The sequence below is a fragment of the Epinephelus fuscoguttatus genome, linkage group LG10 (assembly GCF_011397635.1).
Source record: "Epinephelus fuscoguttatus linkage group LG10, E.fuscoguttatus.final_Chr_v1".
Lineage (NCBI taxonomy): Eukaryota > Metazoa > Chordata > Actinopteri > Perciformes > Serranidae > Epinephelus > Epinephelus fuscoguttatus.
The window spans coordinates 17,782,857-17,796,509 of NC_064761.1; the positions used below are offsets into that span (position 1 = coordinate 17,782,857).

General features: G+C 38.8%; 1 protein-coding gene across 1 annotated transcript; it reads left to right on the forward strand.

Annotated features, from left to right (window-relative positions):
* Positions 1 to 1,092: 1,092 nt before the first annotated feature.
* Positions 1,093 to 8,398, forward strand: mob3a (MOB kinase activator 3A). Its single transcript, XM_049588310.1, has 4 exons — positions 1,093 to 1,319; positions 2,629 to 3,200; positions 5,681 to 5,883; positions 7,979 to 8,398. Exons 2-4 carry the CDS (start codon positions 2,783 to 2,785, stop codon positions 8,006 to 8,008), a joined length of 651 nt encoding a protein of 216 aa, XP_049444267.1. The 5' UTR covers positions 1,093 to 1,319; positions 2,629 to 2,782; the 3' UTR covers positions 8,009 to 8,398.
* The last annotated feature ends 5,255 nt before the right edge of the window (positions 8,399 to 13,653 follow it).

The window sequence follows — 13,653 nt, forward strand, 5'->3', positions numbered from 1 at the left end:
CAGGGAATGATGCATTAGGGGCCATTCCTACATTCGCTGGGTCTTACGTCTCTTGATATAAACTAACATTGTAAAAGCTTCGCAGGTCAACTTGCAAAAGGATAGAAAAGGGTATGTGCATTTCAAGTGCAGTTTTAGTTGTAAAATCTGTTCAGCCACTGTGGAGATGTCAATGACATAAATCAAGATAACAGTCTCGCCCAGAAATTTGACATAGGGACACATACACTGCACATTTGACCAAAAGAAAAACATTGCTGAGAACATCAAACCTTTTGTAAAGTCTACTTGATGAGTCATGTTAATAGGATATTGAGCTAGGGAACACTGCATTCACTGGCAGTGATGGGATCTCATATTCGCTGGTTCATAGAATTACAGATACCACAACTGAAAAACACTCTGGTACAAGTTCAAATTCTGAACTTTATTTATATAAGTAAAACTAAGATAGTGTTAGCAGTAAAATTAACTCTTCATATGGAAGTAAAATACAGTGGCAGTAAATCAGTGAAAATTCCCAACATTTGATGAAATCAAATAATAAAATTGCTAAAAATCCTAATTGTTTTGAAAATAAAATCTTCCAAGCTGACTTCCTGCCTTTTAGGTGAGCTGAATGTTTGCACCTCTGTATTTTGAGGAAAGTCTGTAAAACTCTTTTGATGATATTTTGATATTTTGCTGGGCAAAGGTAATTTTATGAGCTTATTGCAGGCTGTGTTAAATATTGTTCTGTGTAGGACTTCATAACCACAGTCATCAGGTATCTGTGATGTAAAATGTATAATATTTCTCCCTAAAATGTGGTGGAGGAAAGGTAAAGAGTCTCCTAAAATGGAAGTAGTCTACAAATGATAAGTAGGCCTAACAGTAGCCTACCTAAAAATTGAACTGGGCTAGTAACTAACCTTTTATCTCAGTTAATGGGTATAAATATCTGGTGTGAATTGATTTAGGGGAAATAATTGATGTTTACACTTATGATCATATTTCTTATTTTCTCCTAAATAACTCAGTTACGTTGCATCCCAATTGTCAGAGGGGTATCTTATTTTGAAGGTTCTGACCGGAAGTTGCTACCAGCGGTTTTAGCTCGACGCTGGTGTACTTTTCGTTTCGTAGGGAGGAGTCAGACGTTAGTTTCTTTATTAAAGTGACATGTTTATTGAATTAACAGTAATTATACAATATGTATCGCACCAGATATCCATAATGTAGTCTGTGTATGTTGTTAACGTAAAGCTATTGATCGGTTACTGGATAATTTTCGACTGAAAAAGATCGAAGGAAACTGACGGAACAGGAAGGCGGAACAAGTAAGTTCGTGAAAGTGGCTTTCAACTGTGCGATTTCGTCACCGTTTGATCATCTGTCTGATATAATTATGGCTTTATTCGGCTTTAATGTCAGGTGTTATGTGAGCTGAGTGTTAATGACGTGGATTTGACCTGTCTTGGTTGTGTTTTTGGCTGTTTTACAAAGCAACAAGTCCGACCGAGTTAGCTAGTCACGTCACGAATAAACTTCGTACAGTCGTCATGTGCCCTGCTGTTTAATCTCTTGGCTTTTACACCTCAAAGTGTGCTTAAAACGAAATAATGTCCCCATTGTTGTGAAGACGAGGGCGCCGATGTTTTAGACAAAGGTATAACTAAACCTAGTAATGTCCTTTTACATGGGTGACACACCGTTTGACTTGGTTTTATTGTCATTCCGCAGATTCTTGGTTTCACGGCGGCATTAGTGTCTGAAATAGGAAATGACTCATGTTCACTTTGAGGCGGTGTTTCATCTTTGATGCGAGCTGCTGTCACAGGTGTTAATGGAACGTGTGCATTTAGGTTGCTATCAGTGACTTTGACCTCCTCACTTTTCTCATACATAAGTAAAATGTCTAACAATATGCGTTTAACAATAATCATGACCTCTCACATTTATTTATGTTTTTGTGCCATGAATGTATGGCTTCATCTTGATCTTGACATGACCTCTACCTTTTTATGCTATCTCTCAACATAATTAAGATTTATGGTTTCCTAAGACGGTGGATGAAGGGTTTATCTTTTGCTACATCTCTGCAAGCAACTTTAGGCCCAAGACAATGCAAAAACTGGGACACAGATGCTATTGTTGTGTAATTTCCCAGTCAGCTCTCTTGTATTACATGTTTAATAAGCATGAGAGACTGTAATAGAGCTGAAAAGATTACTTATTTAACTGATTAGTAGATGAAGAACTACTTTGACTACAATCTAGTAATCAGTTAAGTCATTTTCATAGCTGAAATGCCAAATATTTTGTAGTTCAGACCTTAATTGTGAGGATTTGCTGTTCTATTCAGGTCTTGGACCCTGGGAAATTGTGATCAACTGTTGTCTCTATTTTCTGACACCTGATAGACCAAATGATTAAATGACTACTCGATAAAATAATCAGAAGACAAATCAATAATGAAAATAGTTGTTAATTTAGCCATAGATTGTAATATTTTGGAAGCTTCATGAGGAAGATGTGGTACCCTAAAATCAGGCTCAACAGAAAGTATACACCTCAGTGAAAATTGTCATTTGTTAATCAAAATCTGTCCCTTTCCTTCTTCCTCTTTCCTCCTCTAATCATATGCAGGATCACAGACTGAGTTGGAACAAATACCGAAAGACAGTCCATAGCAAAAACTCTGCAGTGGTTGTTTACACAACCTTTTGACTGCTTCCATTTCAACAGTAAATAATTCACCCGAAACATTCAAACAAATCGCCCGGCACCACCACATGCAACCATGTCCCATGCCCTGAAACAAGTCTTCAACAAAGACAGGACATTCCGGCCCAAGCGCAAGTTTGAGCCCGGGACGCAGCGCTTCGACCTGCACAAGAAGGCCCAGGCGTCTCTGAACGCAGGGCTGGACCTGAAGCAGGCTGTGCAGCTGCCCCACGGTGAGGACCTCAACGACTGGGTGGCCGTCCACGTGGTCGACTTCTTCAACCGCATTAACCTCATCTATGGCACAATCAGTGACTCCTGCACTGATCAAACCTGCCCAGTCATGTCCGGTGGGCCTAAGTACGAATACCGCTGGCAGGACGAGCACAAATACAAGAGGCCGACAGCATTGTCAGCCCCCAAATACATGAGCCTGCTCATGGATTGGATTGAGGTACAAATCAACAATGAGAACATCTTCCCCACCAACGTCGGTAAGTGTTCAGATTAGTTACAGATGGTGTGTTAAGACTCTGGCCCCTAAACTCTCCATGCTGAGATCCAGAATTAGGTCACAGGCTTTTTGAGAAACCTTCATCATCCAAGAAATTGTACTGTGAAGAATGTCAGTGGTGGATTCAAATCCCTGATTTAGTTTGTGAACTCTGTGTGCAAATCAAGCCACCACCCATTCTTTGACATTGTCCACACACTCCTGTATGACAAGTTGGGCAGTGACCAGCTTTTAATTTCATTGTCAATTAAGCCATTATATTTCATTATCTGCTTCATAAAATGTCATGAAGTAATGATCAGGGCGGATCCCAAATCACAAGAGCCCAAATTGATGAACAGTGGTGCTCAATTAATAATGATTTAGATTCGCACAGTTAAGATGCTGTAACACAGTAGTTCCTAACCTCGTTATCAGGCCCTCCACAGTGTGTTGCAGGATAAATCTTAGGGGTTGCAAAGTGATTAACAGAAGAGGAAAGCAGAAAATGCACAGTATGATACACAAAGTTATGCTCAATTTGCTTTTTGCCTAGTAAAACCAAAGGTGTAGGTTTCATTTCAAGAAAGGTGGGAACACATATTAAGTGGGGGCTCAGGCGGTCTCCCCACATGAAATTCTGAGATTCAAACACTTGATTTCCTGCATTCAGGTGAGGTTACATGCACCATTTTATCGTGGAAATGTCTTTATTTAAGTAAAGAAAAACAAAATTCAGGGAATAGGTGACAATTTAAAATACACAACTAGGCTATTGCAGACAGGCTGTCAGGCATGCTGTGTTGCTTTTATTTTATTAGTATTGCGTTTTCATTTTAATATTGTTTACATTTATTCTGTTGTAGATCAGCTTTTCCAATCATGTTATCCCTGCTAAGTCAACACATATGTAGGTATAATTTACTCTGCCATCCTATTTTTTAAACCCCTGGACTTTGATAGCTCATATTTGTTTTCAATACAGTTTCTGCTCATGTTCAAAACTTTCTGCCCATCAAAATATCCTACATATCTGTGTTCTCTGAGAATCAAGTCATAATATTTTGAGGGAAAAAAAGTTGTAATAGACAGTTACAAAAAAACAACAGCGTAATTTTAATGAGAATTAAGTCATAATGTTTGAAGAATAAAAAGGTACAGGCCCTGAAGTCTGCTGTGCATTGCCTTATTGCTCTGCTGATGTGCTAGTATCCCCTTCAGACTGTCTGACAGACAGAGAATCCCATTAAATACTCTCTCTGGATGAGGGAAAGTTTAAGTTACGCTGCTCTTTGTCATAAGTGGAATCTTGAATTTAACTGAAAATACCTTGATAATATGGGACTGTCTTGTATTGAAAAATAACATACACTGTCCCTTATGCCACAGTATCAATATGAGGTGCAATTTGTCCCGTATTTTTGTGCACAGAACTGTTAGAATGAAGATGCAAACAAGTTTGCTCAAATATTGCTAGGGACATGTCCCTATCGTCGATTTGCAAACCTATGCCCATGTGTAAAACACTGAATTATTTCAATTTTGGGAGATTCAAAAAAAATATTTGTCTTTGTTGAGCTGGTCAAAACTGGTAGACATATGCAATCCAGTAGAGATCATATTGTTTTAAGGGGTCACAAGCCAAAAGGTTGGATACCTCTGTTGTAATGTGCAAATATTTTATATTTTTTAATTATTGAATAGTTCATCTTTCCTTCAATGGACTGATCATGTTAGCATGAGTCACGTGAAAGACCAAAACAAAAGCGATTTAAATGATTTGCATGTGATAAACACAATGGAAAATAAATGAGATACAGATAAAATTCTGCACGGTGAAGGCATTTAAAATCTGAAGCCCTTGTTTTTGATAACCAAAAAATGCTTTAGATTAAATCTGCGAGGTCACATTTATTAGATTACCTCCAGTACTGCACACTGCAAACAGCACCAGTTAATCTTCTGCTGCTGTGGCATTCTCGGTTTTTTATTATCTCAGTCTGTAGCTCTGTGCATGTGTGCATGCCCTGAGCTGTGGCTCGGGCATCTGACTAACTACAGAAACATCCCGGCAATGGATTTAAAAATGGGTCACACAATGTACAGGAGGCTATGAATAGAAACGACCTCTGACGCACGTGTCCCCTCTGGAACAGATTCCTGAAATATTATTGAATTAGTCAAAGCAAAGTGACATACTAAATTAATCACTTGGTTAAAGCAGAGGCTTATCCCCCAGACCAAGTCCAGTTAGTTTTCCATTCACGTATGAAGTGATAGTGGCTGAGTCCTGTAGCATGCTGGTATCCATGCTGAGGGACTCCAGAGGAGAAAAAAAACACATTGAAAAATTAAATATTCTGCAACCATTGAATTAGACACATCAGTATTTCAAATATGCTCCTTTCTGTGAAGCAAATAGCAAAAGGTCATCCTGGATTGACCATGGTTTTCCACCGTCTCCATCTGTTTGTCTCGCAGGTACTCCCTTCCCTAAGACCTTCATGCAGGTGGCTAAGAAGATTTTGTCTCGTCTGTTCCGGGTGTTTGTCCATGTCTACATCCACCACTTTGACCGTGTGAGCCAGATGGGGGCTGAGGCTCACGTCAATACCTGCTACAAGCATTTCTATTACTTTGTCACTGAGTTCAACCTCACGGACCACAAAGAGCTGGAACCCCTGGTGAGTCAGAGAGAGGATGGAGCTGAATACAAAAAAAACATGTTTAAAAAAAGCTTTGGTTTGTTCTTTAATAATGGAATTTAAAACACTCCAGCCTTAATTAATAATTATTTAAAGGAGCTGTTTTCTGAAACAGATAAAAAGGTGATCAGAATTGTAGATAACTTGCGTATAAATCTTTAACAGTAGAACACCTATCGTCAATATATTTCACATGAAACTACCAAACTAAGGTACCGTATTAAAGTGCATAATAACATGAAAAGTAGATCCTGGCAGGTACTGGATTTTATAGCCAAATATCAATATTTAAGTGTTTAAAAGGCTGATAGTGGTATGCAGACCAGTTTTTATTCTCTCTTTATTTTCTTGCATAGACACACAACATGAAACCTCTTGATCAGGATCTCTTTTTTTTTTTTTTTTTTTTTGTTAAAGAATTGCGACCAAGATGCTGTACTGAGCGGCACATTTTACAGTTGACAAACTAAACAAAGGTTTAGTCATGAGGGGCCCTGGAGGTCTTGGAGTTTAGGGTGCTGGCCGTGAACTAACATGAGACTAACATGAGATCATTTCCTCACAGGATAAATTTAAGACTTTAAACTCATCTAAACTAACACCATATTTGTGGCCCATGCATGAGCTTACAAACGCCCTGCAGTACACAGATTTATCAGCCATTTGTAAGCTTTTCATTAATTTAGATGATGTAATTGTTTTCGGGATCTGTAGAATGTGTTATTTTTCAATGAGATTCTCTTGAAAGACAGCCATGAATTACTGCACATCCCCATTTGGTATTGCACTGTGATTGATTGTGTGCACATTGTTGGTTTACTGTTGATGACCCCTCCGCTCTTTGTTCAGCATGTCTCATGCTGTAACTGACGCCTATGTGACTGAAAGCTTAGACAATGAACTGGATGTTTGTAATGCAGATTAGTGTGCAGATGTTTTGACCTTTTTTTTTATTATCCCTGCCCGGCGTAAGCCTGGAGAGGATCATGCGTTTGGTTGTCATTGTGTGCGTGTGTGTGTGTGTGTAGTTGTACATGGCACACAGTGAGAACTGTGTTTTAGCAACAGAGTGAGGACATTTTTGCAAAGTGAGGACATTTTGGGCAGTTCTCACTTTTTCAAAGACCTGTTTGAGGGTGAAGACTTGGTTTTAGGGTTCAGGTTAGAATTAGGTTTAGGTTAGGGTAAGGGAAAGGGTTAGGGTTAAGCATGTAATTGTGATGTAAATGTTAGGGGTAGGGGGGCGAGGGAATGCATTATGTCAGTGAGGGTCCTTACAAAGACATAAGTACAAGAATGAGAGTGTGTGTATCTGTCAGTCTGCGGCTAATCCCTCATAATACTGGACCGATTGGCCTAATATTTCTTGTCCACATTTATGACTGTATGCTCAAAGACCTTTTGTGGTTGAAGTGATTCACAATATTTGAAAAACCTGTTTTATTGACTGTTTTGATTTATATCATAATTGCCTGCCATCTTCTCACGCCTTGTACCCAGCTGGTAGGGGCCGCAAGTCATCAACAACATAACACAGCAAAGGGCATTTCTGTGAATCGACTAGGCTAGAAACAAGCCTTGTTGTACGTTATATGTTATGATCTACTGAAGGTAGGCACGATATGAGATAAATAAGTCAGTTGTTTCTGTTATCGTCGTGGCCTTGTTGACTGTAAGGGAGCTGGGAAGGACAGTTAAGTGAGAGTCAACGCATCTTTGTTTTGGAAGGGAGAGGTAGGGAGGGGTTGTATTGGACAAGGTGTCCAAGGTTTGCACCCACATAGCCTGTCTCCTCTGGTTACACCTTGATAATTAAACCTGCATATTGTTTCCCCTTTATTCCACTGTGCGCTAGAGACACAGCTTGCTCTGCACTCCCTGTTCCTGCCCACATACCCCCCAGACACAGCTGGCAGACATCTGAATGCACTTTTCTTATTTGCATTTTTTTGTGCATCCAGCACTTTGTAGTCTTGTGGTAGTGTACGTTAGCTTGGCACAGCCTGTACCTTTTTTCCCCCAATATGTTTTCCAGTTTTTCTAACCCAGTGTTTTGTTTGCTTTGTGTCCGCAGAAAGAGATGACCTCTCGGATGTGTCACTGAGGGAGCACAACTGACCGGTTGACACACCGGACGAACACACCCGTCCATTTAGAAGACTGCAGAACTAAAAGAACAAACAAATTCAAGAAAGAGTCTATTTTTATATTTAAGTACTGTAATCTATTTTAGCCACATACTGTAGGTTTTAACCATGTCAGGTGAGGCGTTCTGTTCCTTTTAAAAAAACATTTTCAAACATTTTATCGGTGCACAGTATTAAGAGGTGTATGTTTGTGTTGATGTTTTTTCTATTTTATTTGAATCTCAATCATTCCAGGATGCTTTTCATTTTTCTTTCTGTCTGTCTAAATGATCTAAAATTAGTACGATTTCTTACTGTACATCTATAAAATCACTATGTTGTTACATTAAAATAATTCTCTTCTCTGATGTAGTTTGAATGTGGTAATCCGTATTTAAATGAACTCTGACTGATTTCCCTTTCTGAAGCTGATAGCAATGGCCTGAGGCTTAACCTAATCTTTTTTTTTTTTTTTTTTTGAAACAGTTTTACCACTCACATCTGAACAATCACTGCAGTAATTGAGGTTTTTTTTTTTGTTTGGGCAGAGAAAGTGTTATGTACAAATGTTACAATAAGAAAAATACTTTTTTTTCTGTTTTTGAGAGTATTTTTTATATTTTTAAGAGTTTCAGGTGTTAAAATAAAATTGGGGCTCGGTACAATGTGTACAAAACACACATTTATAAATGAACTCATACAGTAACAGCCTGCTGGTGACTCCAGCATTATCAAGTCTGTGTCATAGCACACAGTGGGCCATGGGCCACCAGGCAAGTTCTCAGATGTCAAACCTGCAGGTGTTTGTTGCAGATACTCTTGGCGGCTGAAAGTCACACGAGATTCAAACCTCACATGCCAAAACTCTGAGGACAGCACGTGTTCAAAGGACTAAAAGTAAAAACTGTCCACTGGGTGGCATCAGACACCAAAACCTGTCTGCAGTGAGGCTATAACTGCAATCCTACAGTTAAATGTTGTTGTACCCTTATGCAATCTGCCCAACGTCCCAGTTATTGTCATGAAGAGGGGAAGTAGGCCCTTTCTAGACCTGATTCGGGTTAATGATTCGAATAAGCCAGTTATGTAAGAAACAGGCCAGACTGTACTGTGATGAATACACAGAAAGTTTTTGTTTGGAATGAGCCCGGCTCTGCATGATTGGGTCAACGCAGTCATGAATAGGCTTGAAAAAAACATTGTTGGTCCGGTTTAGTGGCAGTTATCAGCCTTTGATGGCCTGGATTATGTAAATAATGAGCAGCACTCTTTCACACAAGAAACACCCATATGTAAACACAAATGCACGATAACTGTAAGAAACTACAACTTGTGACAGTCACATAACACTAAGTACATTTTGTTCAGTATTATGCATGCCTGCTGGAGGCCTGGCAGAGGGTGTCAACATTATTCTGATGCAACAATAATAGTCCATTACAGATAAAAGTCTTGCATTCAAAATGATACAGAAGTACAGATGTATTCTCAGCATAATTTACCTGAAAGTATTACAAGTACTCATGCAGAATGGCCTCTGTCAGAGTGCTGTATAAACATCTTTCAATGAGATATACACACTTAATTATTGTTGAGCAAATTTTAGTTGAAATTTTTCATCACATTGAACATGAATTTAATTATCTAATGTGTAATTTTCAAATATTAGTTACAACATGTTATGTATTATCATTGGAAACATTCATAAATATACTCATTTCAAATTTAGGAACCACCCTCGCTGACACATCAACATGTTATTAGCATGTTAATGTTCTATCCAGAGCTAATTCTTAATATATTTCAGTATGTTTTTACTCAACATATTAGATTTATTGAAAATATCCCTTGATGTACAGAAAGCAAATGCATTAATGATGCCAAATAACCCATTTCAGGATAATGTGCTCATGTATAAGAATTATGTCTTAATGCACTGGTTCCCTATGGGGGTTGGCAAAGGTTCACTGCAGAGTCGCAAGACCTACTTGATTTTAAGGGGTGGGAAAAAAACAGCATTTCATTCATGTCTGTGAAGAAAACTAAATGAAATTGTTTTTTTTTTAGATTATTATTTAAGATGTTAACCACAAAGGATCCTGAATACAAGCTATATAGACAGAGCCTTCACTTTCTGTTAAACAGCCTCATCCTCCATTAGAAAAGTACACAGTTAAACACCCAAAGAGCTAATGACACAATGGCCAAACATAATGGAAAAGAAAACAATGCATTTTTCAAAAAAAGAAGCCTATGAAATAGGTATGTTTTGTATCAGAACAAAAATATACACAAAACAGACAGACAACTGTATAAAAAGTTTGATGCAATATCCACAGGAAAAAAAAATCTGCTCAAAATTCATCCACATCATTCATTTTACTCAGACCTCGTGTGGTTAATGTGCTCACCATTTGGGTTAATCATACTGTTTGTCAGGTGTTCTGTATCAGTAATGTAAATCACTTAGTCAGGGGTTGTCATATTGCTGAATGATAAAAAAGGAGGAAGTCAGGAACCACTGGTTTAATGTGTACATATCACCTTTATGTTGCAGCTGGTAAAGGTGGGGCTAATTTAAATTACTTTATAACACGATGTTGTGTAGGTTAATCTATGACAATGAACCAGAATTTATTTGTTGATAATATTTTGTATTAATAATGTGAATCTGCAAAGTAACAGCAGCTGTCAAATTAATGTAGTGGAGTAAAAATACAATATTTTAGTCAAGTAAACTACAATTTTAATAATTCCATCACTGTCAAATATATTGTTTCCTGCTCTAAAAACATGTTAAATGAATCTTAATAAACCAACATGATGTAACTATCTGCCCCAATAACATCAACCACTGAAATGACCTCATTGCCTGCTGAAACCTGATCCTCTTACAGGATTGCCCCTCCTCTTGGCAGACTCACTTCCTCTCTAAACTCTCCACTGTACTCTGTCAGCATGTCTGACGTGTGTACCCGCCTTTTGCTCCCCGCTCCCTCTGGTGTGTTTTTCTTCTCTGGAATGTACCAGACTTGCCCTGAAGGGATTGCAAGACATGAAAAAAAGAAAAAGCACTGGAGGGACGCCAAGAACAAAGGGGAAGGATTTCAGGCTGCAACCAATCAGACTGGAGCGTGTCCAACTCTGTCAGGGTTTACACGGCAGCGTCTGTCATGTTGTTTGTGATGGTACAATGTGATTATTTAACATGCAGAGAAAAGGGTTTGGGAGATTGTGTGACTCAGCAAATGTTTGAATGAGCACACACCCTTAACGGTTTTGTGGCTCGTGAGTCACATGCACAACTGTAGCTAGTGTAGGGATCATGATTTCAGGGGCCCACAGCTGGAAAGCACCCACAAAAGTTCCAGTAAGCAGAGGTATTTTTATAAAGTGAAGACCAGAGGGAAGGTATCTCAGTTCATCCAACCACAGCCAATGCACTGTTTTGATCCAAAACAGTTGCTTATGCCAGCTTCTCCACTGTATGAATTTGCTTCTTGACTTTATCTTACTTACACTAAATTTAAAATCTGTCCAGCTATTCAAATGTGTCACCTGTTGTCTGAAATTAACAGGTCAAACGGTTTTATTGAGGAAATAAACAGTGAAATGAAAGAATGAAAATTGTTAGTTGTAGCCCAAATTGTGAAAATACAACAATACAATCAAAGTGTGACTTAATGTAGTTAATCACGCTCTGTATTTAAAGATACATTTACATAATCTATTGAGGAATAACATCATACATATAACATGTCTTGCACTTACTCGCTTCCTATTAGTCCCTAAAAAGTGCCGTACAGGCGATGTAAACACTGAACCTCTGTGTTACTCAGAAAAGCCACAAAAGTCAAAGGAAATGACACATCTCAGCTGTGTGCTGACTGGTAACAGATTGCAGTTGTTGGTGTATAACCCAATCTGAAATTAGATTCTAAGAATTTAGAATTATGATTAATGTCCACATGCTTTGTTATATGTGTTTGTGTAGCAAAGGCCAAAAAAAAAAAAAATATATGTGAAAGGTTTTCGAGAGCACAACTGGAACAAAACAGAGGATGTTGCAAAATCCTCGGTTACTCCTTCTGAGTTAAAGGTTTTTTCAAAATATCGGATTAACTTCAGTGCTCCAGAGAGTCGTTTTTCTACTGTAATACCTAAAGCATACACTTTTACTAGAGGTTATTTTAGATCCTTTTTCTGGCTCGGGGCGACTTTCTTCCAGGAAGTTTGCTCTGGGAAGGTTTTCTTAGAAAGGGTACGATCAGCACCCTGGGGCACCGCAACCTTCCCACTAGTGAAAAGTATGCAGCTCATTGTAACCGTGTAAAACGGGCTGGCTGCTTTTGCACACTTATCTTCTTGGTCTCTGACAGTTTTATTTGTAAGCGCCAGACGTGTGCTCTTTATGAATACATATGCAGTTGAGACAACGAACTGCTCATACACAGATGCATGCAGCGTGCAGTACTGTACTGTTTACAGCAGATAGTGCAGGAATGTTTTTGCAACAAATCCTGCTGGTTTGGACTTCGGTTCATTTCAACACATCAGTCAAAATGACTTCTAGTCATTCACAAAGCATTTTATAGCTTTATGCTTCTTTACTGTTATGACACACCAGTAGTCATATAGGTGCAAGCCCTGAGGATAGCAGTGTTTAGGGGTTATTAGTAACACTTAAGACAACATTTTCTACTTCTGCATAATTAGCTTTAAAGTTTCTGACAGCATCACACATTCTGTAGCTCATCATTAAAGCTACGTGATGTTTACACTGAGACCCAAGGCTCAGTGTTTATTGTAGCTGTACCGTGACATCAAATAAAAATGTACTTGTCTTGTTTATCATTTGGCATCTCTGGAACATTTGGGACCTCCTCTAGAGTTAAAAATAAAGTTGCATGGATTTGAACAATGTTTGGCTGCACAGTGTGCGTTTGTACTTACTGGTCCACAGAGGTTTGCATGTTGAAAAACTTGTGGGGCACTTTGGAAATGTGTTGAATTTAATTTCCGCGCAGCTTACTGTATTGGGAAGTCGAACAAATTGCAACATCTTCAGTTTCACCTCCATACAGTATTGGGATATTGAAGACTAGCTTCTGAACCTCAGTGTCCTCATGAACAACAACGCACCTCTGTTATATCATGTTTCACACTAGAATAACTTCACAGAGCCCCCTCCTGAGTATCTCCTGTATGAGTGCTATCCACATCTGAAATGAGGTTGCTGACACTTGAAGTTATTACTGATGACCTATCCCTGCTCCTTTTGACCTGTAGTAGCACAGATACGCCCCTTGCACTTCAACGTGTGATCTTGTTTTCCCACTAAACCTGCAACTACACCATGTGCTCCTGGCTAGGGATAGTCAGCCAGTATCTTGCGTAATGTTTGCTACCACTAGGCTTATGTTTGAGGGGTAGAAGATGAAAGGAGGAGGAGAGGAGGAGAGGCGGAAAGCCTCCGGTCACAAGACAGTCCAGTCCTGAAAACAACCCGTACATGGTTTTAACTTGTACACTTTTGATAAACAATAGATTAATGCTCTGCAGTGCAGGTCGGTGGCCAAGGGATTATATGCAGTAATATATAACAGTTAAAACAAATCGAGGA

Coding starts and splice junctions, on each gene's coding strand:
- mob3a (XM_049588310.1), top strand. CDS start 2,783: ATGTCCCATGCCCTGAAACAAGTCTTCAACAAAGACAGGACATTCCGG. Junction 3,201..5,680: donor CATCTTCCCCACCAACGTCG/GTAAGTGTTCAG, acceptor TTTGTCTCGCAG/GTACTCCCTTCCCTAAGACC. Junction 5,884..7,978: donor ACAAAGAGCTGGAACCCCTG/GTGAGTCAGAGA, acceptor TTGTGTCCGCAG/AAAGAGATGACCTCTCGGAT.